The 22,365-nt window shown below is 58.4% G+C and overlaps 1 protein-coding gene across 18 annotated transcripts in view; it reads right to left on the bottom strand.

Annotated features, from left to right (window-relative positions):
- The window catches only part of MYO18A (myosin XVIIIA), a 102,566-nt gene that overhangs the window by 5,180 nt on the left and 75,021 nt on the right, over positions 1-22,365 (bottom strand). For 12 of the 18 annotated variants that reach the window (XM_053892980.1, XM_053892985.1, XM_053892986.1 and 9 more), the window contains 21 exons: positions 20,972-21,100; positions 20,136-20,279; positions 19,662-19,751; positions 19,395-19,514; positions 19,081-19,192; positions 18,539-18,666; positions 18,095-18,249; positions 16,198-16,321; positions 15,911-16,111; positions 15,235-15,345; positions 14,407-14,511; positions 13,938-14,084; positions 13,446-13,559; positions 11,980-12,096; positions 11,722-11,805; positions 11,167-11,304; positions 8,120-8,305; positions 7,682-7,821; positions 6,811-6,855; positions 3,435-3,557; positions 808-2,060 (listed from right to left, as the gene is read on the bottom strand). In XM_053892980.1, coding sequence (XP_053748955.1) covers positions 812-2,060; positions 3,435-3,557; positions 6,811-6,855; positions 7,682-7,821; positions 8,120-8,305; positions 11,167-11,304; positions 11,722-11,805; positions 11,980-12,096; positions 13,446-13,559; positions 13,938-14,084; positions 14,407-14,511; positions 15,235-15,345; positions 15,911-16,111; positions 16,198-16,321; positions 18,095-18,249; positions 18,539-18,666; positions 19,081-19,192; positions 19,395-19,514; positions 19,662-19,751; positions 20,136-20,279; positions 20,972-21,100 — 3,762 coding nt within the window. In that variant the 3' untranslated portion in view covers positions 808-811. The remainder of the gene's footprint in view (positions 1-807; positions 2,061-3,434; positions 3,558-6,810; positions 6,856-7,681; positions 7,822-8,119; positions 8,306-11,166; positions 11,305-11,721; positions 11,806-11,979; positions 12,097-13,445; positions 13,560-13,937; positions 14,085-14,406; positions 14,512-15,234; positions 15,346-15,910; positions 16,112-16,197; positions 16,322-18,094; positions 18,250-18,538; positions 18,667-19,080; positions 19,193-19,394; positions 19,515-19,661; positions 19,752-20,135; positions 20,280-20,971; positions 21,101-22,365) is intronic. The other 6 variants (XM_053892994.1, XM_053892997.1, XM_053892999.1 and 3 more) reach the window with 3 other exon arrangements.

The following is a 22,365-nucleotide window of genomic DNA, read 5'->3' as shown; positions in this document are numbered from 1 at the left end:
TGAGCTGAGGCGACGCCCATGTGTGGGCTTCAGGTGGGAGGGCTGGGGAGGGAGTCAGGGAACTGGGGTTTGAGGGAGGGTGTGGTGCAGCCCTGTGAGTCTTGCTGTCTGAGGCCTGACGCGCGTAGCAGGGAGGAAGGTGGCGTTGCAGGGCAGTGTCGAGAGCCGAGCCAAAGGTCCCGTAAGAGACGGAGGCCACTGACACACCAGCTGGGCCACTGACACACCAGCTCACCCTCAGGGGTCGGCTAGAGCCCTTTCCCAAGCCCAGCCCATTGGGGGCGTAGACAAAAGCCCGAGGCACACACAGTAAACATGTCACCTGTGTGCTCTGCCTTGGGCCCTACGGAGGAGGAGTGGTGGAGAGCAAGCCTAATAGACTCCATTCAGATCCCAGCACATCACTTCCCAACTGTGTGACCCTGGCCAGTGACTTAACTTCCCTGAGCCTCAGCTTCCTCTTCTATAGAATGGGGCTAATCAAGCCTTTGTTACGGAGTTAGTGTGAGGATGAAGTGAACAAAATGTGGCAAATGTCTAGGAGGTCCCCCGGCACCCGCGGTGAGGACTTAGTAAGTGGGAGCTGTGCCGGATCATCCTCAGCAAGGTCAGCTGACTGGGCTCGGGGCAGAGAAGGACTAACCAGCTCGCTGGCCCCACTCTCCAAGGCAGCCAGAAAGCTCTCTGAGGCCAGGCCCGCCACAGAGGCACGCAGGAGAGGCCTGGGTGGTGGCGGATGGGGTCGGGCACGTTAGTTCACACCGAGCGGCACACTCCATGCTGCACCCCACGCCGGGCGCCACCTACTGCACTAGTCGCTCTCGGGCCGGTACAGGTACCGCATCATCAGGCTGTCCACCTCCTTCTTGCGTTTCTTCTCCTCCTTCCGCGACGGCCGGTGCGCCTGCCTGGCCTCCTCACCTTCTGCAGCCGGGCCCTTCTTCACGCTCGAGCGGCTGTGGCCTGACACAGTAGAGCCACTGGATGTCGATGAGGACTCCGACTCTGTCTCCGCTCTCTTTCTTCTCGATTTGGACTTCTTCTTGCTCTTCCGAGAGTGCCCCTTCTTCCGCCGCTTGTGCTCCGAGGAATCCTCGGAGCTGGAGCTGGAGCTAGAGCTGGAGCTGCTCCTTCTCCTGCTCCGGCTCTTCCGGCCGCTGCGGGAGCGGGAGACGTCAGCGGCAGAGGCCGAGCGGCGGATGCTGGTGGCCCGCGCCGGGAGGTCCAGTTGGGCGCTGCGGGCACTTTGGATGCTCTTCCGGTCGTCCTCCTCGGAGTCGGGCTCCAGGCTGCTCCTCTGGAACGGGACGGGTTTGTAGCTCAAGACCTCGTTGATGGCGGCCTCCAGGTCTGGGTCCAGGTAGGAGTGACGGCTGACGGGGCGGATGCTGGAGCCGAGAGGCTCATCCGTGGCAGAGGGCGAGGCGTGTGGCCGCGGTGGCACCGACAGGCTGCGGGCCAGCGACGGGTGGCTGTACTGGGAGTGGGCCTCGCTCAAGGCCACACTGGCTCCGTCATCCCACGCATCCAGGCAGCTCTGGCCCAAGGACAGGCGGGAATCAGGGCTGTCCCGGCCCAGGCCCGAGGCCCGGCTCAAGGAAGGACTGAGGGTCCTGGACAGGGTATCGAGCCGGGAGGTGCTGCGCCGGGAACTGGGGGAGCCTGAGAGCGAGAAGCTCATGGAGGAGCGGGCCCCGTCCTCACCGGAGCCGCGCCGTGTGGCTGAGGAGGCCCGGCTGGTGGGGGCAGAGACGGTCGAGGCCCGGTCGAAGTCTGAGCCCCACCGCTTCTCCAGCCCCCGGCCAACGCGACTCCGGGTCTGGGAGAAGGTGGAGCTGCATTCATCTTGCTCTTCCCTGGGGCCTGTGCGGGTCTTCCGGGGGGGCCTCTCTGGGGAGGCTGCCCGCTCGCTCAGGGTGGTGAAGAGCGAGTCCTCGTCCCCAGTGCCCCCGATGGAGTCCTTCAGGGTGAGCCGTTTCCGGTAGCTCAGAGAGCTCAGCACGGAGGCTGGCCTCTCCTCCACCCCCTTGCCCTCCTTCCCAGAGGTGTTGAGGGCCGTTCTAGGGGAGGGAGATGAGGTCAGGAAGAGAGAACCAGTAGTGGATTAGAGGCAGCCCAGAGAGAATGGGGGGGAGGGGAAGGGAGGGAAGAGGGAGGGAGGGAAAGAGAGAGAGAGAGAGAGAGAGAAAGAGAGGAGCCGGCATTAAACCCAGAGAATAAAGATACAGAGGGAGGGAGGAGACAGGAGGCAAAAGGAGTGAGCGGCAGCACCCTGGCAAAGTGGCAGTGAGAGCATCGGAGGAAATGAAGCAAAATAATTTGCGTCAGTGAAAATAGCTTCATGGAGAATGTCATGTAAATTAGACCATTGTTCTATTTCATCACTTTTCCCCCTCTAAAACGTTTAGTTCAATTTATTTCATTGTCAACTACCTGGAGCCTTGTGCCACACCGTGGTGAACGGCAGTGGGGCGGGGAAGGCAGCATTATCTGCAATAACAAAATGTTGTTTGGCTGAATAAATTAAACCAATTAGAGGGGGCCGCTGGGTGCTTGTGGTGAGGGGCTGGACTTGGGAAGGGGCCTCAGGGGAGTTGGAGAAGGCGAGGGATTACTTTACAAAGCAGCCTGCCCGCTACTCTGGGAGGGGGTGGAGAAGGGTGTGCCCTGGTGGGGATCAGGATGGTTCAGAGTTGGGGAGAAAGTGGGAGGCGGGGGAGCCAGCAGGGAAACAGCTTGAGGAGGCGTTGGAGCAGAGGACAGAGGATCTCCCTCCCTGCTGCCATGCTGGCTGGGAAGTGAGGGAGGAGGAACGCGGAGCCCCGGATTCCAGGGGTAGCTCTCTGTGTGATCAGAAGACTGTGACTTGGCTGGACAATAGGGAACGAGTTCCCCCAGTGGATGGGTGTGAGCAGGAAGCATGGGGGTGGTGGTGAGGGGAAATGGTGAAAAGATCAGAAGAAGGAGAGAATGGGCAGAAAAAGACAGAAATGGAGCTGTGACAGGGGAGTCAGGGGAGCCAGTGTCTTTTTCTGCCGGCTTCAGGGGCCCAGCCAGCCCTGTCCGGGGTTGTGGGATCCGGAGTCTCCTTATGCCACCTTCCAGTCTTGATTCCAGGGCCCAAACTTTTGGGAAGTTCAACCGACATTTGTCAAATGAGTAAGTGGGGATGAAGTTAAACCTACGGCAAACCGAAGCCCCGAGTCTGGTAGGAAAACATCGTTTGGGAAAAACAAGGGTGCCACCAACCCTGACCTGACACTGAGCCTCCTGGCGCATCGCACACGCTGGGGGCATGCCTGGGCCCCTCTGAGGCATGCCAGGCAAGAGACGCCGGTGGCATGAGACCCGGCCTCTTTGGGATCCAGGCACTGCTCAGCTATCCCCGGGGCCATGAGGTGGCTTTTCCTCCCAGCTCAAGGCCGCACGCTCACCTGGAACTCTTCAAGCTGCCATCGTCGGACGCTGCCTTGGAAGGCCCCTTGTTTTTCGACAACCATGACTTGACCCCGTCGACCCGGTCCTCCAGCTCAGAGTCCACATCTGAGTCCCCCTCGCTGTGGGATGAGGAGCAGAAAGGTAGGCAAGGCCGGGGAGGGAGTGATCACCCGCTGCCCAGGAGGGAGCACTGATGGGGCGGCAGGTTTTTCTCGGGCAGGGGTGGGATGCGGGTGACATGCACATCGGTGAGTCAGGAGGGGAACAAGAGAGGTCAGATGGGGCATACCATTCACAAGGACCCGGCCCCACTCAGCAGGCCACACTGTAGGACAGCCACCAGGAAGACCCTGAGGGGCATGGAGGCACCTCCCATTCTACTTTCTGTGACAGCCCGCTGTTCAGCCAAATAAGTCCAACGGGGATGACGGGGAAACCATCCATGTATCAGTTACAGCTAAATGGCTCTTGGTTAAAAAGAGAGGATTCGTAGGCTCTACGGCCACTCCCAGAAGCCTATTCTGTTTCTTGTGTGCACACTCCCAGAAACGGGGCCGTGGCTACTGCCATTTTCCATGCCTTCACTGTGAGAGCCTGACCGCTGGCTGTGGGTCAGAAAAGACCAGGGAATCTTTCTGGCTTCAGGTTAGCTTGAACGGGAGGCCCCTCGGCTGATGGCAGTGCTAAGCTAACCGAGCACCACAGGCCAGATCCCAGACCCGCCCTGTGACTTCTCCGGCCCTTAAGAAACAAAGAAAAATGAGGAGGGGGTGTCAGCATTTCCTGAGGTGCTAGCACAGTTTCGGGATTCAAACTGCACCCTGGAGATCCACTTGAGCCCAGAGAGTCCCAGACATTGGCTCTGTCTCTCTGAGTCTCCTCTCCCCCTCCTCCCCAGTCCTTGCTCCCCAGTTCTGCTTTCTGGCCAAGCTGGCCTGAGCCCTCTCTACTTGCAGAAAAGCCCAAAGGAGTCAGAGTCTGAGGCTGGAGTCATGGTGACTCCTTCACAAAGCAGTGGGGCTTAGAGACAGCTTCTGAGTGAGAATGCTTCTAGAATTCTGCAAAATGTCTGCTCACCACATTCCCCTGCTATGGATATGCTGGGATTTCTCCTCGATATAAATTTCCTTTCATCTGTGTCAACAGGAGCAGGCCCATTCCTGAATTATGTTCTTGAATAAATAGCCACACAGGCGTGTGTGTGTGTGTGTGTGTGTGTGTGTGTGTGTGGGCGTACACACACACACGTGCGCGCGCACACACACACACACACGCACGCACGCCAGAAACCAGAAACCACCAGACTCTGTTCTGGGGACTGTGAGAGAGCATGACCCGTTGGGAGGGGAACAAAGAGGCATATTTTATGGGCTTCCATCAAATACAGAATTATAACGAAGACGAGGCTGGTTGATGCCCTGGGTAAACAGGAGTTTAGCAGACAGCCCCGAAACCACTAATGCAAGCCCTGTGCCTGTCCGAGCCTGGCAGATTTACTATGGTGCATGGGCCCCATGGAACGCCAATACCACCTGATTTATACACCCGTGCAAAAAACCTCCTTCTCTAGCTTCAGAGCCTGTAATTTATCACCACCGTTCATAACCATATTGATTGCCTTTAGAAAGGAGGTGCTGTATGCATCGCAAAATCTATGTCTACATGTTAAAAGTGTTTCTGTATAAATCTCCCCTAATACTGCACTGTTTACTGCTTTCATTAAGGTTATGGCAATAACAACTGTATCTCTAAGTAAATCGAAACATTATTTTTCTGCCCGCCTTAGCACACTCACTCACTGGCTTGCTCGATAACTTGGAGCTGGGGCCCAGAGCTGCTGAGGACGAAGCCACACCACCTCTGCCATCAGCAGGATTGTGGCTAGGACTGCACATCCCAGTGCGCCTGCGTGAGTGCACACTGGTGTGTGTGTGTGTGTGTGTACTCATGCATGCACGCATGTGCCCATGCCTGGAAATGGTTTAGAATATGATCTTAAATGCGCATTTTATCAGCCCTCGAAGCTCCTACAGTCCAAGGATGGCAGGGCTAGAACACACAGGGGACAGATAGTCGTGGACCCAGAATACGAATTTCCCTCCTTACATTCAGAGCAGCAAACGGGTTGAGAAGCTGGCCTGGCTGCCCTCACCTTCCCTTTAGTTTCGAGCACATAGATGATGTTTAGGTTCTTTTTCTTAAATAATCAGGCCCGTAAACAAACTCCAGGGGCAGGCAGGCTCAGGGGGCAGTTGAAATTTTAAATGGTCGGAATTAAACCTCGAGTCAAATACAATTTATGTCCAGGCTCATGTGCTATTAGTTAACTGGGAGCCGAATCGCGGGGGAACAAACAAACGGAGACAGAATGGCGAGGGATATTAATTGTGTGTGACAACCGGGCTCCAGCGGCCCTCTATCACTGTTACACACTATTACATTTATCATTAGCTCTCACGGAGTCCTTTGCGCGGCCGCCAGCCCATCCTGGCCAGGGGAGGAGGCCTGCCAAGCCAGAGGGAGTAGGGGGAGGAAATCCAATGCCACGCTAAAAAAACAACCTCCAAACAAACAGCCCTGACGAACTTGACGGAGGATCACTCCGATCCGCCTGAAGGCCTGCACATCTCACACCCGCCGTCCAGCTCCCACCCAGAAAGAAAGAATCGAGAGAGGGCGGATATGCTGGGCTCCCTGCCACCTGACAGACAGGCACCAGCACAAATGCCTGGGGCCTCCCTGTGCCCAAGGCGCCCGCAGGGAGTAAAGTAAACACATCTGGCTGCGTTCCCTTCTCTTGCCAGTTCCCTCCCCCCTGCCACTGCTCCCGGGCTGTGATTAGCTGCCTGGATGCCTTCCCCAAACAAGTAACTGCTAGATGCTCCTCACCTTGTACCTTTGTCTGCCACCAGAAGGTGGTGGACCTTTCAAAATGAAACATACCCGCTTCTTTTGGGTAGCTTGGGCTCCAAAGGAGCCCCAGGGTATGGAAAAATCCAGCCCGAACAGACTTTTCCCCAGAGAAATAGGCTGGGAGGCTTGGTTTCTGAGGAAGGAGAGGGCTGGAGCTCAGGAAGGCAGATTGTGGGTACCACCGAATGAGGCTGAGCTCTCTTTTCTGATGGAGCCCCCATCCTGCACACCATGGGCATGAGCGCCAGCCTGCACCTTCCTGGGGTAGCGCCTCACTGCCCTGGCCTTGCCTCCCCTCAGGGCAGAGTCAGTGGTGTTAGCGTGAGACCAGCTTGGAGAGTGTGCAAGAGGCCGTGTCCACGTGCGGCATGCAGTGGGGACCCTGGGTGAAAGCCAGTGTTAGGGGCAGTTAGACACCACAGAAGGAGAGGCAGAGAGCGCCTGCGCCCCAGTCCTCACGGTTTATTCTTTCTTTTCTGATACTTTGTCACCATGTCCTGCAAACTGGAAACAGAAAGAAAATGGTGGGCTAGGGGGACAGAAGAAGAAGATTGAAAAACCAGTGGGCAAAGCAAGGGTGGACCTCTCGGCCAAGGTGGACATCCTGAGCAAGACATGGCTCTGGCTGGCTGAGACCAGCTGGGGGGGGGTGGGGTGAGTGACAGTGTATCCTCAGAGGGAGGTCTGGGCCGCCCCGGGGCACTTTTTCTCTGCCCCCAAGGAGCAGGCTTCTTATGTGGGCCAGGACCCACTTGCAGGATGGGGCATCAGCGCTCAAGCAGGAAGGGGGCAGGTCTGGGGGTGGGGGTCTGCCCAAGGCAGCCTTCGGAGTTTCTCCAGGGCCTGACCCTCACCCTCCAGAACTGCTGGTCTACCTGCCTTGTGACTTCTTCCTGAGCCTAGGACTATAAATCTCTCTCTCCGAAACCATTCCCTGGGTGGGTTTTATGAGAGAAAATCTCTGGCATGGTAACAAGGTACCATGGGCCTTAAATCTCTGCTTTCCCCAGAGTAGGGCAGGCGCCATCGGAAATGCAGCTAAACGGGGGAATAACTCATTGTGAACAGGCAGAGCTGGAGAGCCAGGTTCCCGGGAGGCCTGAGGAGGGAGGACAGGGAGGGGGAGGGAGGGCATCTCACCCGGGCAGCACCAGTCCTGCCCTCGGTCATTACAGGACAGGGTCCATGCTGGGGTCTGGCGATGAGGGAAAGGTGGGCTGGTGGCTCAGTGGCAGGGAGACAGAGACTGAAGCTGTTCTACCTCGTGGCCTGCTCCACAGGTGGTCAGAGGGCCTCGGTGCGGCCGCCGCTGCCACAGAGGCCCCCTCACCTGGTGATGAGGTCCTCATTCCCATCGCTCTCCATCTCGTCCTCGATGGCGGCCTGCAGGTCCCCAATGCGCTTGAATGCCAGCTTGAGATCGGCCTGCAGGCTCTGGTTAGCGGCTTCCAGGCTCTCCAGATCCATCTCCTAGGAGGGAGAGGGGGCAGTCGAGTTCACCGGAGGGCCAGTCTCTATCTGGCTGCTCTAGAGAAAGCCTGCTGCAAGTCTCTCCAGGCCGGGAAGGAGCGCCATGGAGGCGCCATGGAGTGCCAGATGGAGACTCGGGCACTGCCCCCGGCCCTCTGGCCTGGCCTCGGGACGTGTTCCTCTTCCTTCCAGAGATCTAAACTCTCGTTTCTTTGTGGCCCATCCCCCACCCCAGCCCAGGGGAGGCGTGCACCCAGACAGCTGCCTGCTCTGGGCCCTGCGGGTTTTGGCACGTTACCAGTTCATGCTTCTTGCGGCTCGCCTCGGCCTCCTTCCTGGCGAGCTCGCCCATCTCCTCCTTGGTGTCGCGGAGCTGCCGCTGTAGCCTCTTGTTCTGCTCCTTCTCCCGGTTCTCAGCTGCTGAGCGCTGATCCCGCTCCTCCGTCAGCTTCTCCATGTTCTCCTTGAGCCGGCTGGCCAGGCTCTGGAGGGGGAGGTAGGGAAGAGAAGCCCACCAGCTAGTCAGAGACGAGAGTGTGCCTCTGACGAGACTCCAGAGTCAGGAGGCCTGGGGTCCAGCTCTGGCACTCGCTGGCACCACTCTGGCACCACTCGCTGCTAGGTCTGCTAGGTGGGCAAGAATTAAAGCTCTCTGAAGAGCCTTCCTTTATCTTTTTTAAAATAAATAAATAAATTAATTAATTAATTGATTTGAGAGAGAGAGCGAGAACGAGAGCGAGAGAGAGAGAGACAGTAAGCAGGAAAGGGGCAGAGAGAAGGAGAGACAGAATCCCAAGCAGGCTCCAGACTATCAGCTCAGCCCAAGACGGAGCTGAAACCCACGAATTGTGAGATCATGACCTGAGCTGAGAGTCAGATGCTTAACAGACTGAGCCACCCAGGTGCCCCCTTCCTTTATCTTCTGTAATATGGGAGAATAACACCTACCGCAGTCCTCTGGTGTCTTTTTAAAAAAATTTTTTTTTTGATGTTTGTTTATTTTTGAGAGAGAGAGAGAGAGAGACAGAAAGAGAGAGACAGAGCGTGAGCGAGGGAGGGGCAGAGAGAGAGGGAGACACAGAATCCGAAACAGCTCTAGGCTCTGAATTGTCAGCACAGAGCCCGATGCGGGACTCAAACTCACGAACCGCAAGATCATGACCTGAGCCAAAGTCAGATGCTTAACTGACTGAGCCATCAAGTCATGCCCCTCCCCACCCCCAGGGACTTTTAAAGATTAAATAAGGTAAAGTATGTGAAGGCACTTGGGATGATGAAAGGTGCTATCATCATCATCATCACGACCAAGGTCGGAGGAACCCTCTGGCTACAGCCTGGGTCTGTCCACATTGATACCATGGGTGGGGCCTCCACAGTCAGCAGGACTTCCCTCAGGGACTCTGAACCCAGCAGCTCCAAAAGCTAGATCCTGTGCTTGGAGGTGAATGGTTTATGAGAGTTCCTGGATTAGGAGACTAAACAGTCATCAGATTCTAAGCACAAAGCCATCCCTCTAAGCCTGATGAATCTCTCTTCCTCCAGAAACTGAATACATCGTTCCCTCCCGGGCCATAGGACGTTGCGCAAGAAATGACCTGGAGGTTGCGGCAGAGCATGAGGGAAGGACCTGCTTCTGGTTCTACTGCGGACTGGCCATGGGGTCTCCACCTCAGGCCCCCCAGCCTCTGTGTCTCTAAAATAACAGCACTAGACTATATGATTTCTGATTTTTATTTGTTTTTGAGAGAGAGAGAGAGAGAGAGAGAGAGAGAGAGCACGGGCAAGCATGAGTGGGGGAGGGGCAGAAGAGAGGGAGACACAGAATCCGAAGCAGGCTCCAGGCTCTGAGCTGTCAGCACAGAGCCCGACGCGGGGCTCGAACCCAAGAACTATGAGATCATGACCTGAGCCGAAGCTGGACGCTTAACTGACTGAGCCACCCAGGTGCCCCTAGACTATATGATTTCTAAGGGCCATTTGTGTTTAACATTCTGTGCGTCTAAACTACAAGACTGCTCTTCTGAGCAGAAGGGAAACAGAGAGAGCCGAGGAAAGGGACTGAGGTCGACAAGGAAAGGAGACAAGTATACAGATCTGCCCCAGAGCCACCGGATCAATGGCTTCTCCTGCCCCTTGATAGCTTTGTGACCTTAGGCAACCTATTTAACCCTTCCTGTATGCAAGATGGGGGTCAAGATATTACCAGCTGTGCTGAGGCTGTGGTGTGTAGCCGAGGAACATCACTGGGTCTCCCCTAACTCTCCCTAGCTCTCCTGAGGACTGTGACCTCATCTTGGGAGCTTCGGCCATACTCCCTTCCCGGGTCAAGTGTACTAATGCCCTCTCAATGCCCACTGCCAGCTCCAGAGTCACCTGTTTCCATCCCTTCCCTGGTGCCTGCTTCACGGGCTGAGGGGCTGCCGGGGAGGTGGCAGGGACGCTCCTTGGCATGCACGCCCATGAACACAGTTCTCATGGAGACCTGGAGGTGCTTCTACGAGTCTACAAGCTCGAGCGGGAGGAGGAGAACTTAAAAATAGGGCGAGGGGAGTGTTCACCCAGAGACAATTCTGCCTGCCTCTCTCTTCCCACCTGCTCTACCGGGGAGGGTGGGGCTGGGCGCGCCGGCTTCCGGAGCCTGGAGCAGAGAGGACTGGATGTGGAGTATGGAGGCCACGGGTGGAAGGGATAACAAGACAGAGCAGGAGAGGGGTGAACAGGAACAGGAGGAGGGTTGAAGGAAAGGATGAAGAGCAGAGGGAGAGGAGGCATGGGATGGGCAGAGAGGAAGAAGTGGGGAGAGGGTGGGGAGGAGAAGCGCAAAAGAAGGGGGCAGACGTGGAGAGAAGCAAAGAGAGAGGAGAAAAAGCAGAGACAAGAAGGGTGGGAAGAAGTGAGGAAAAAAGGCAATAAAAAAGGGAAGGGAGAGAGAGAGCGAGCGCGGTGAGATGAGAGAACAGACTTCAGCCCTCACAGAAGTGGCGCCATCCGCTGCATATTTATGACCCTGCCGGAGAGGAGAGCAGAGCGAGAGAGCGAGTGAGGGGACCGGCGGGGGGAGCTCATGGTGGAGGAAAATATGAAGACAAAAAGCTAAGCTGCTCTGGTCCCTTGGCAGAAAGCAAGCACGGAAACAGAATGTAAAGCAGGCTGGCTCCACGGTGCCCAGAGAGCAGGAGGGGCGGGCGGGGGGAAGGCACCCGCCCCGTCAGCTGGCCTGGCAGCTTGGCAGGGGCCTCTGAGGAGCGTCCGTGGCCTGCCCGGCGCAGCTGAGCATGCGTGGCTCCAGCTGCCGGGGCAGCTCTGCCCTGCTCTGGCTACGGACCAGGACAAGTGTGCACCCACCTCCAGACGCTTCACTTGGGTCCTTTCGAACTCCAGACGGGTCTCCAGCTCCCGGATCTTAGCTTCCTGCCTGCTCACCAGGGACTTGTCCACCATGGACTGCTCCAGGAACTCCACTTGGCTCTGGAGGGCTTGTAGCTGGGGGTGGGGGCAGAAAGAGAAGAGCTGAGCCCAGAAGGGAGGGGCAGAGCCTGGGCAAGATCACCATGGTGACCAGAGGGCCGAGGGAGGGAGGGATGCACTGGGGAGGTGGGAGGACAGGGCCCCGAGCCAGAGGCATTCCCCACCTGGCCCGATGCTGGCACAGATTTTGCCCTTTGGAGGGAAAGGAGAAAGCCGAGGACCAGAGAGGGAATAGAAATGTGAAATGAGGCAGCTGAAGCCAAAATGTCTACCGTGGTGATATGGCTCCAAGCCTAGCCCTTCGCGTGCATTGATGCGGCGGCGTGGATTACTAATAACTGAGAGGAGCGCTTGCTTTCCAACGGGCTTGGGGGTCCGCCCCCACATACAGGGACCCCACACCCTCTTTCTACCAAGGGAGAAAGTCCCCACCTTCTCCTGCAGCTCCTGCTTCTCTTTATTGGCTTCTTCTAGCTGAGCCTGGAGGTCATTCATCTGTGCCAAGTCCCGCGAGGCCTGGGAAAGGAGTGAGTGCTGAAGCAGGATCCCCCATGAACACAAACCCCAGCCCACCACACCGCACACAGAGTGCAGGCCCGTGACTCCCAAGAGAAGTGGCATTGGGGGGGGGGGGGGCTTAGGAAGAGGACCAGAGGGCCAGCGTCTGTGGTGTGGGGTGTGGTGGGGCACCTGAGCCACGGCTGCCTTGTGCTTCTTCATCAGCTCATTCATGTCCTCCTGGTCCTCTTCCAGCCGGCTCTGGATCTCATTCTTCTCACGCTGAAGGCGGCTCAGCTGCTCCTCCAGCTGGACGGAGGCAAGACCGATCAGAGGGCATGGGGCCTCGAGTGCCCGGTGGCACCAGGTGGCAAATCCGAACTTCCCCATGCCACCTCCAAAGGGAAGGGGGTGATCTCAGGGCCGGGTCCACGCACTGGTCCAGACCCGTGGCGCTCGGGCAGCTGAGACAAAGGCTGTCTTCGCAGCGTGGGCAGACCCTGGGCTAAATGACAGCTGCTTTCTGGCAGCTCTTTGAAGGCTAATGAGAAGGCAGAAAAGGTCTGCCCAGAACAAATGACCCATCATCCTGGCACCAGCAATCTAGGCCCTAACCTGAAGGTACTCTGCCCCCTTCAGGCCTCAGGCAAGGACCCCTGGACTCTGGGAAGCTCTGCTAGCTCGGATTCTCATTCTCCCCCCCACCCCCCGCCCCCCATGGACTGCTCCCAGGCCATCCAGCCCCCACAGCCAGTCCACTCCTGGGGGGAGGGGAGGAGACGGCCAACAGCAGCTTCAGGAAATGAATGAATCTATTAGCCTGTAATTCCAAACCAAAATGACTGCGTTGGCTCCTTCTCTGCCCCATCCGTCTTGTTACCGGGCTGTGGGGAGCTGGGGAAGCCTCCGCCAAGAAATTTATTAACTCGGATTTAAATAAAATGGTAATTTTATAACAGCCTTTTTTAACACAATTAAAGAATTTGAATTACTCACCTGAAAACTGCTGAGGAGCACAAATGTCACGGGGATAAATCAAGCCCGGGAGATTGGCATCTCTCAGCAGATGGGTGACCAGCTGGGGGGCCGCGGAGCCCAGAGCCCAGCCTAGCCTCCCCGCTGCCCCCTTCCCTGCCCAAGGAGGTATTGGTGGCCGCATCCCCGTAATGAATTCCCGGCCGATGGATGGGCCGTGGGAGAGGTAGGGAATTAAAAGGGAAGCATTAAATAAAAGCTCTAATTAGCTGCCGCTTGGGCTTGTCAGTGGGCTGGCCAGGGGAAGAGGAGGGAAACGGAGCCATCCCATCCTCTTATCGGTGCTTCCGCTAATCTCTAGGCACCTGTTTACATCCCTCAGCCACATTAGCTGCCTTTATTTATGGTGTCGGGGCCTGCGGCCAAGCTCCCACAGGCAGGTGGTTAAACAGGGAGATGGGCCCTTGCTGGCTCCCTCTTCCACCTCGCCCCCCTCCCGGCCTCTGCTCTGAGTGGGGAGGGGCGAAGGAGGGGAGGCCCCCTCTCCCTGCAGGAGGTCCTGGAGTGAAGGGAGTGGGCTGGGGCAGGGCCCCCGTCTGGGGGGGAAGGGAGCCACAGGTACAGCTCTATTTTGCTTCAGCCGCCCCCCCCCCGAGCCTGGCCTGCACACCCCAGTCCCTCACCGCGGTCTTGGCTTTGGCGATGTCATCAATCTGCAGGTGCAGGTCTTCGATCTCCACCTCCATTGCTTTCCGCGCTTTCACGGCCGCTGCACAGGTGAACTCTGACTCCTCCAGCTGGACACAGAGCCACCCCCGCCCCAGGGAGAGACGTCAGCCATTCCCTGGGAGCAGGAGGGCTGTACAGGGTGCTCACAGGGGAGAAGGAGCCCAGGCGCTCTGTTCGCTTGACCCCGGGGCTGTGGCGTGTTGGGGTGCACGCACAGGCATCTGCTGTGGCAGGGAGGGTGGGTACGGGGACCCATCCATGCCATCCTGGGGCTTGGTGGTCACGCTGTATGGCAGGCACAGATCCTAGGAGTCTGGCTGCTACAAGTGGCTTCTCCCCCTTCCCTGTTACCTTCCTTCTCAAGGACTCAAGAATCCCTGAGAGGGGCAGGAGCAGGAGAAAGAACCAGTCCCCTGGAGCTGCCGACTTCCTCTCTGTAAAGATACCTGGTTCTTTAGCTGGGCGATCTCCCTCTTGCTGGGTGCGTTGTTCTTCAGGTGGTCCAGCATGATCTGGGCATCTGCCAGCAGGGCCTTGGTGCGCTTCAAGTCTTTCCGGAGCCGCTTCTCTGACTCCAGGTCCCGCTGGTTCACCTGGGTGGACACCAGAAGCTGGGGCTCTGGGTTCCACCACAGAGCCTCCTCCTATCTTCCCTAAGCCCCTGGTTCACTCTTGCCCTCATTCTGAGAGTCCCCTTAACAAGTAACAACAGAGGAAGTGCCAGGGTCGTGCCGGCCAGTGAGAAAAGCCTGGGGGTGCTGTGTGTGGTAATGACCCCAGTTATACACGCGATGACGGTGGGCTTTACGGAGCCCAATCCCCCTCCCCATTCCCAGCTTTGTATCCCCGAGATGGCCTCCCTAAGGCCGGACGGTACAGGCTGTTGGCCGGGCCCCGCCAGCAGGCCATGCTTACCTGGTCGCTGAGCGTGGCGAGCTTGCTCTCCAGTTCCCGCTTCTCTCGAAGCACCTTCTGCTTGTCCTCATACTCCTCCTCAAGCTGCACTTCCATTTGCTTCAACTGCAGGGCCCGGGGACAGAGGCCCACCGGTCCCTTCAGCGTCTGCTTCCAGCCAGTCCCCTTCCCTTCTGGATCCCCCTACCCTGGGAAAACTGTGGGGCGGGCTGAGCATGGAGGACCCCAAGGGGCCAGACCCCAAGTCTGGGGTTCCTAGGGTTTCAAAGCAGCCTGGGAGGGAGAGGAGGGACTTCGTTCTGAGTGGGAGGCTTCGTTCTGGAGTGGGCAGGCCCTGCTGGGTCAGGCTAGCTGACTGCAGAGGGGTACAGAGTGAGCTGTCGCTTGGCACAGAAAGCAGGGAGCATTCGTGCCTCAAAGGACTGAACTTCTCTATCGACCCCGAGAGCACACATCCCAGCCAATGCCAGGGTCTCCAGCAGAGGTTCCGGGTCCAGAATGGCAATGGATGACAGTGTGGCTAAGGTAGGAAAACAGAAAACCCCTTACTTTATTTTTTTTAACGTTTATTTATTTACTGAGAGAGAGAGAGAGTGCGCACAGGCGCAAATGAGTGGGGGAGGAGCAGAGAGAGAGAGAGAGAATCCCTAGCAGCCTCTGCACTGTCAGTGGAAAGCCCAATTTGGGGCTCGATCCCATGAACTGTGAGATCATGACCTGAGCCAAAATCAAGAGTTGTACGCTCAACTGACTTTAAACCCCTTCCTTTAAAGCAGTGATGGGGGAACCAGGGTTTGTACGGGACAGGGTAGGTGCCCATTACCTTACCTTCTTCTGACATGACTGCCGGGCCTCCTCCACCTCCTCATCCCGACTTTCCACCTCCTTGGAATGGGTCTGTCTCATTCGCTCCATTTCCATCTCTAGACGTAGCTTGGCCTGGAGGTGGTTGGGAATAGGGACCAGGTTCCTGACCCCAGTGCTACACCCTGACGGGCAGTGCTCCCTGGGCTCAGGAGTGGGGATGGTCTCTGCCAGAAATACCCCTGTGCTCCTGCCTTGCTCCTGTGGCAGCCAGCTTCTCCACAGAAGCCGAACTCCCTCACTAGATGTTTGTCCCAGGCCCAGGGGAGGCTGCCAGAGGTGGGGACAATTCTGTAGGTCTTCCATTTGGCCTTCGGGCTCTAGCTCCCTGGACTGACACGGTGGCTGGGGGGTGGGCTGGGTGGGCTCAGGGCCTCCTGGCTCCTGTGCATCCTGAACCCCTGAACGCTAGAGCTCAATCAAGATTTGTTCTTGCGGAGAGCTACGTGAAAGCTTAATTACTTTCACACTGTGGCTGGCACCGATCAGGTGCGTACCCCACATTTTGTGAGTAAGGGAACGAATGAATGACTGCACATGGGAACCTGTCCTCCTCCGGCTATTCCCTGGGTTAGTGGCGGGGGGTGGGGGTGGGGGAGGGGGGGATGCTGGTGCATCCCTCGGCCAAACCCTGTAGCACCTGCTCCAACATCTGGATGGTCCCCGCCTGCTCATCCAGCTCCTCTTCCTGATCCTTGACCTTGGCCTCCAGGTCCCGGAGCTGTTTCTTGACCTTGGCCAGAGAGGCCTCATCCTTAGACTCTTGGGAAGAAATGTCCTGGAGCTCAGCCTCCAGTGAGACGACCTTCTGGGTGAACCCCGCAATGTCCATGTCTTTTTCCTGGAGCAAAAGAGAAGATGAGGCCGGCCGGGGCCCAGCCCGCGTCTGTGATGGGGATGGGGCACGGATGCGGGTGGCCCACGCACCTCCAGTTGCTGCTTCAGGCTGAAAGCTTCGGCGAGGAGAGCATCCTTCTCTCGCTGCAGCTTCTCCCGCTGCAGCTTCTCCCGCTGGGCCTCCTCGTGCGCCTGCGACAGCTCGCTGTCAAACCTGTGAGGGAACATGCATGGCCAAGGTGGCTCCCCCAGCGCAGGGAAGAGTCCGGATCTCCGGCACCCAGAAGCCACCAGGAATCAGGGCCACCATAGGACAGGATGCAAGCAGAGGCGGCCTCGCACGGCCCGAAAGCAGGGGGATAGGGCAGGGGTGAGGCAACATCCAGGATACAGGTCAGGCCACCTCGCCCTGCTGAGCAGCCTGGTCTGGGATGGGGACATTTCACTGTGCCGGTCTAAGGAGCCCCTGTACCAGGGGGGCCTAGGAGGGACCCACAGACAGCTTCCAGGGAAGAGGTGGATAGACTCTGCCTAGTCGCTGTCTTGACCTTTTCCATTTCAACAGATCCAAGAACGAGGGGCCGGGTGGGCACTGAAATAGGTAGAAATGGACGTCCTGCCTCATCTCACTCACTTTCCACAGTTCATCTTGGCCACTCTAGATGAGCAGCTGGCTCTGGCCCCCACCCCTGGGTGCCAGCCTCTGGCCAGGCCCAGCAGAACTCGTGTCACCACCAGGACAGCCCACGCCGGGCTGGAAGCCAGCAGTCCCACTGTGCCCAGCTGGCAGTGCGCTTCGATGGGCACACAGGCCAGGGTCGAGGCCTCTTTCCTTGCTCCTCTACCTCCTGGCCTCCTATTTCCCACCCAGTGACTCTAAATAAGGAGCAAATTGCTGAAATTCCTCTTGACACCTTCCCTGAATAGCTAATGAGGTTCCTGTTGAAAACTGAATGGCTCCCCCCAACCCAACCCCACATTGAAAAAAAAAAAAAAAAAAAGGTAAGGAAACTCCGGGCAGCTGAAATGAAACCTAATAAGTTGCCCAGCAGGGAGTGCAGCAGGAGACAGTAACTAGGCCGGGCTGGCACTGCCATCGGGGTGCTGGGGAGACGCGTCCCACTAAGGGTGCCCGCCTCTATGGGAAAGGGAGGGTGGGGTACAGAAGAGAACTAGGGAAGCAGAGAGGCGCGGTGCTGGGAGGGAGGAGTAAGATCTGTCTCTCCTCACTCTCTGCAAGCAGCGCCCAGCTGGGAGGACAACAGAACGCCCAGGAGGCCAAGGGTAACCCCGGGGTCACTGGAAGGACTCGCCTCTGCCCTGCTCACCCCCAGGGTCGTGGGTGTGATGCTGTTCCTTCACCAAGGCACCCGGGGCCTCTGCTGAGAGGCCCTCCCCTGCAGAGGGGAACTAGGCGCTGTTCCTGCTCCCTGGGGCACCCTGCTGCTCCCAGGGTGTGTGGGTTCCCCGGTGTTGCTAATAAAGGCGTCCCATTCCCATCCCCAGCCAGGGAAATTAATTTAGATTGGATTTTATCCTGTGAGGGCTGCCCCCCTCCTTTGTGTCATTACCATAATGAGATGGAAGTAGCACGGTGGTTTAACAACATTAGCCAGGAGAGGGTGTCTGTGTGGCTGAGGCAAGCGGGAGATGGGGAGCGGGGTGGGGGCAAGGGGCAGGGCCGCGGGTGCGTTCTGCACGGGTCCTGGGTGAGCTCGTCCTACTGGGTCCAGGCAGGGTGATGGGCACACACTGCGGGGAGCACGTCCAAGAGCGAAGGCCCGAGCGGGCCTCCAGTGGGGATGCAGCCTGAGTGCTCCTCAGAGGTCAGGGGTGAGACACATTCCAGGACAAGGGACCATGCAGGCATGGTCCCTGACCCAATTCAGGCCCTCATTCCTTGTCTCCTCCCTGGAGGGGGAGGCAGGGAGCCCTGTTGGGGTTGCTCTAGGAAGTCTTCTGTGCCCAGGGCGGGGGACCCACCCACCTCCTCTGCTTCTTCTCCAGCTCGTGGTTGCGGACCTGCTGGCCCTCCAGGTGCAGCTTGGTGTCCTGCAGCTCAGCTGTTAGCCGCTGGCACTTCTTCTTGAGCTGCTGCAGAGCCCGCTGGCTCTCGTCACTGTCGGCCTGCAGGTCTCCGAGCTAGGGCCAAGGTGGGGCACAGGGTCAGCAGCCAGCGAGGGGCCCGGAAGTATGGGCGGAGAAAGGGAGGAGGAGGAGGCGGGGGAGGGAGGGAGGGAAGGAGGGAGGGACCCAGGGATGTGGGTTGAAGTCTGGGACATCCAGGGAACCGAAGACCCTCTCTAACAATTGTTTGCCCTTGGGTGTCCCCAGCACCGAGAGGCTAACAGGTGGACCCTGGGGGCTCGCCGGCTCCGCGTGGCCCCAAGGCCCTCCCAGGCACAGGCCGCCCTCCTTCCGCCAGCCTCACCCGCCTCTCCAGCTGTCTCTTGTTCTGCTGCTCCACCTCCAGCTTGTCCTCAAACTCCTGCTGGAGCCGCTTCTTGGTGAAGTCCACCTCCCGCATGGCTCGCTCGTACTTCAGGCGCCACTCACCACCTGCAGGGTCGGGGGCAGACAAGGGAGGACCAAGCTGCTGAGAGTCCCTGAGAAGGGGCAGAGGCCACGAAGCAGGTGGAATTGGCCAGAGGGACTCAGAAAGGTCTCTGGAGTGACAGCTTCCTCACAAGCCAGGAAAAGACTAGAGAGGGTGTGTGGCTATGTGTGCTGTCCTCTCCCCGGGGACCCTCGGACCATGGCCCTCAGACACTGTCATGATCACGGCTGTATAACCCTCCATGATGATCCCCTACGTTCACCGGCACCTCTACCTTCTCGTCTATTTCTTTCACTGGAGCCTTGCATCAGCTCTACGGATGGGGGATGGGCCCAGGCCAGGGGCGCGGCTGCCCAGGGGTGGGTATCAAGCTTGCCACTCAGGCCACTGCCGAGCTCCTCTCGGCTCACACCCACCTGCGTCATCATCGTCCACCTCCCCGTTGATCTCAGCTGCCCGGATGAGACGGGCCTCCATCACCTCCATTTCCATCACTTCCATTTTCTTCTTCAGCGCATCATACTGGGTCTGTAGAGGGGAGGCGTATGAGGCTGCCGTCCCACTCCCTCACTCGGTGCCAGCCAGGGCCCTGAGCCACGCAGACCACGGTCACGTGCTCACCCAGGGTGGACAGGGGTGCCGGGCCACCTGTCCCCAGTGGGGGGAGCGGATGGATACCAGGGCGTGGTAGTCACTGGCACGACTGTCTTCACCCCGGCCCTGCCCTCACCTGTAGCTCCTTCATCTCCTTCTCGGCTCGGAGCCTCTCGGCGGCCTCTGCGTCCAGCAGCTGGGAGGCGGACTCTCCTGTGTTGCGTTCATCAGTCAGCTCCGATGTCAGCTCTGAGATCTGGGGTTGGGGGGAGGGAGTGGCCACCAGTTGAAATGCCTGCCTCACTCAGCTGGAACCCCTGGGCGGGGCGGGGGAGGGGGGGCGCTTCCTAGGCCTGGCACCCCGCACAGGTGGCCAGTCGGCCTGGTGTTGGGAGTCACTCACCCGGGTTTCCAGCCGGTCGCTGTTGAGCCGAAGCTCGTTCCGCTCCTTCTCCACCTTCTCAAGCTTGTTCCGCAGTTGCTGGATCTCCTCCTAGGGTGCAGTAAAGAGGGCAAAGTGAGCCAGAGGCACTGCGGGAGGCTGGGGCCTGGAATCAGCACCCCTGGGGTGAAGGGAGCTGGTGAAGCTCGGGCCAGGACACGGGGAATAGGAAGCCACTGCCTCCCAGGGGCTCCTATCCCTGGACCCTTCCCCAGATGCTAAGGATGCCTGCGATTTTATGCCGAGAGGCTACCCAGCGGCTTAGCCAGCACCCCAGAGGGATGCCTTCCGTTTGATGGGCATAGTTCAAGGACACCAGCTCTCTGGACTAAATAAAGAGGACTTGGGAGCCCAAGACAAGCCGGCAAGGCTTTTGCCCACACGGATGAACCTGTCCTCTCCCATTGGCTTGGCCCTTCCCGGGCTGTTACGTACGTCTTTGTTCCGGATCTGCTCCTCGGACAGCTGCACCTCGATGAGGGGCCGCACGGTGGTAAAGAGTTTCCACCAGGGCCAGTCCTTCACCCCTTTGTTCTTCTTGATGTTCTTCTGCACACAGCGGATGGCCAGGTCCTGGATCTGAGTTGGGGCGGGGGTGGTGCACAACAGGGACCTCAGTCCCAAGCGCAACCAGGATCCCCACCACCGCCAGCAGCACAGCGGCCAGGTTGAACCCCCCCGCCCCCGCCCCATTCAAACACTCCCTCCACCACCCCTGGCTCTCAGCCTCTCCCCATCCCTCAGAGAGTGGGCGGCAGAGAGCCCGGCGCTGGGAGCACCGCACTGGGCACTAACCGCTCTGCCGTCATTAGGAATAATTTCATCTGCTTTATTTGCTGCCTGATTATTTCCAGCACCCTGGCCTAGATGTGCTATAAAACCTAATCTTGCTGAAACACAAGAGGCGGCGGTGCTGGCTGTTTTATGGACTTGCTAATAAGAAAAGGAGTCGCTGACACAGCTCCTTAATCTTCATGGAGCAGCCTATGATCCAGAGCCCACCTTCCCCTAAGCCCTGCCCCCCACCCCTGCCCTAGGACCAGGCCACACAGCCCCAGAGCTGGGCATACCAGCACACTCTCTGGCACCCAGGAGCTGCCCATTCCCCGCCCCGGCCCAGGGCATGCTGGCCCTGGGAGGCCCGTGCCTCTTCTCCCCCAGCTAACAATAACTCATGGCCCCAAGACCAGCCTCCTGCGCCGGCATGTCCCCTTGAACCCCCGCCCCCACCCCAGGTACTCAGCTCTGCCACCTAGGCCGGGGAGTGGGACCTTTTTCTTCTTGAAGTGCTGGCGGGCCAGGTAGCCCCTGCAGGCCGCCTGGAACAGGGTTAGGTTCCTGCTGGTCTGCTCGTCCCGCTGCTCCTCCAGCTGAGCCAACGTGCCAGCCCTGAAGAACACCTGTGGAGAAGCAGGCCGGATGAAGGCGGGTGATGGGCTCCGGGCAACCCAGCAGGGGAACAGGCAGCTGGCATAGGAGACGGGCGGGCCTGGGAGGGGGCCCTTGGCCTGGGAAGAACCTGAAAATCCAAGGGAACAAGAGAGGAGGGAAGGAGCAAGGAGAGGCCCCAGGATGGCTGAGGGAGGAGGCCCAGGCTGGGGGCTGGGGCGGTGTTTTGGAAGGAGAGGAGTAGGGTGGGGAATCTAACTTCAAAGAGAGATAAAAGGAGAGGGAAGTCAAAGGGAAGGAACCTGGGACAAGAAGGAAATGAAGCGGCCACTGTCAAATGGGGACAGGACACCCCTCAGCAACATCTACGGTGGCTTCTTCCCCCAGGACTGCCAGCAACACCGTCCTTGCCCCCTGGGCCCACAGCCCACCGCAGGGCCCACCGCAGGCTCCAGCCACCTCGGATCAGGTGAAGTGGATGGTGGGGAATGTGTGTGAGAAGAGAAAGGTCCAGCAGCCGTGGGCAGAGAAAGGGTGCGGCAAGGGGCAGGGGGTACCCTCCCTGCACCCTCCCCACTCAGTTTCATTTTAGACAGTCTCCTCTTTCATGTGCCAACATCCCACCTCCACACACACACACACACACACACACACACACACACACACACACACACCCAGGTTTCATCTCATGAAGAAGCCAGTGGGGTGGGCGGGGGTTGGCCCCATCAAGGGACCTGTTGTACAGGTTTGGGGGCTGGAGAGCAGACATGAGAGGAACCAGCTGGGCGCCCCTACATCCAGCATTTCCTCTCACTCTTTGGTGCTCTGAGCTGGGGCTGGGTAAAATTTCCCCTGCTAAGAGAAGAAGAGGGGGAAATATATAGGTGAAAAAAGACTCTAGGATCCTCACAGAGGGCAAACGGATATCCGGGAATATGCCCACCTCCACCTTGCCCAGAACACAGAAAATTCCCTTTCTGGGGGCCAAGAGAAGATGTGAACTCCACAGGAAACACTCAGAACCAATATCCCCAGACTCCTCCTTCAGTGAAGAAGTGGGGAGAGGGCCTACACTTTCTGCTGAGAAAGCTTTGCCTCTGGCGACTCCACAGAAACTTAGTCCCCTGGGGCTGGCCTAGGAGAAAGCCAGCTTGGTCCTCTGCAACGTTTCCCCAAATCCCACGCTGGGGCTGAGTGCCTGGGATCTCCTATGGGCCTCAAGCCCTACCTGAGCCTTCATTTCCCACAATGTGTGAGCCTGAGACTCCACCAGGGG

Source organism: Panthera pardus, unplaced genomic scaffold, assembly GCF_024362965.1.
Source record: "Panthera pardus isolate Hobbes unplaced genomic scaffold, ASM2436296v1 HiC_scaffold_3, whole genome shotgun sequence".
NCBI lineage: Eukaryota > Metazoa > Chordata > Mammalia > Carnivora > Felidae > Panthera > Panthera pardus.
This window is presented reverse-complemented; position numbering and strand designations above follow the sequence as displayed.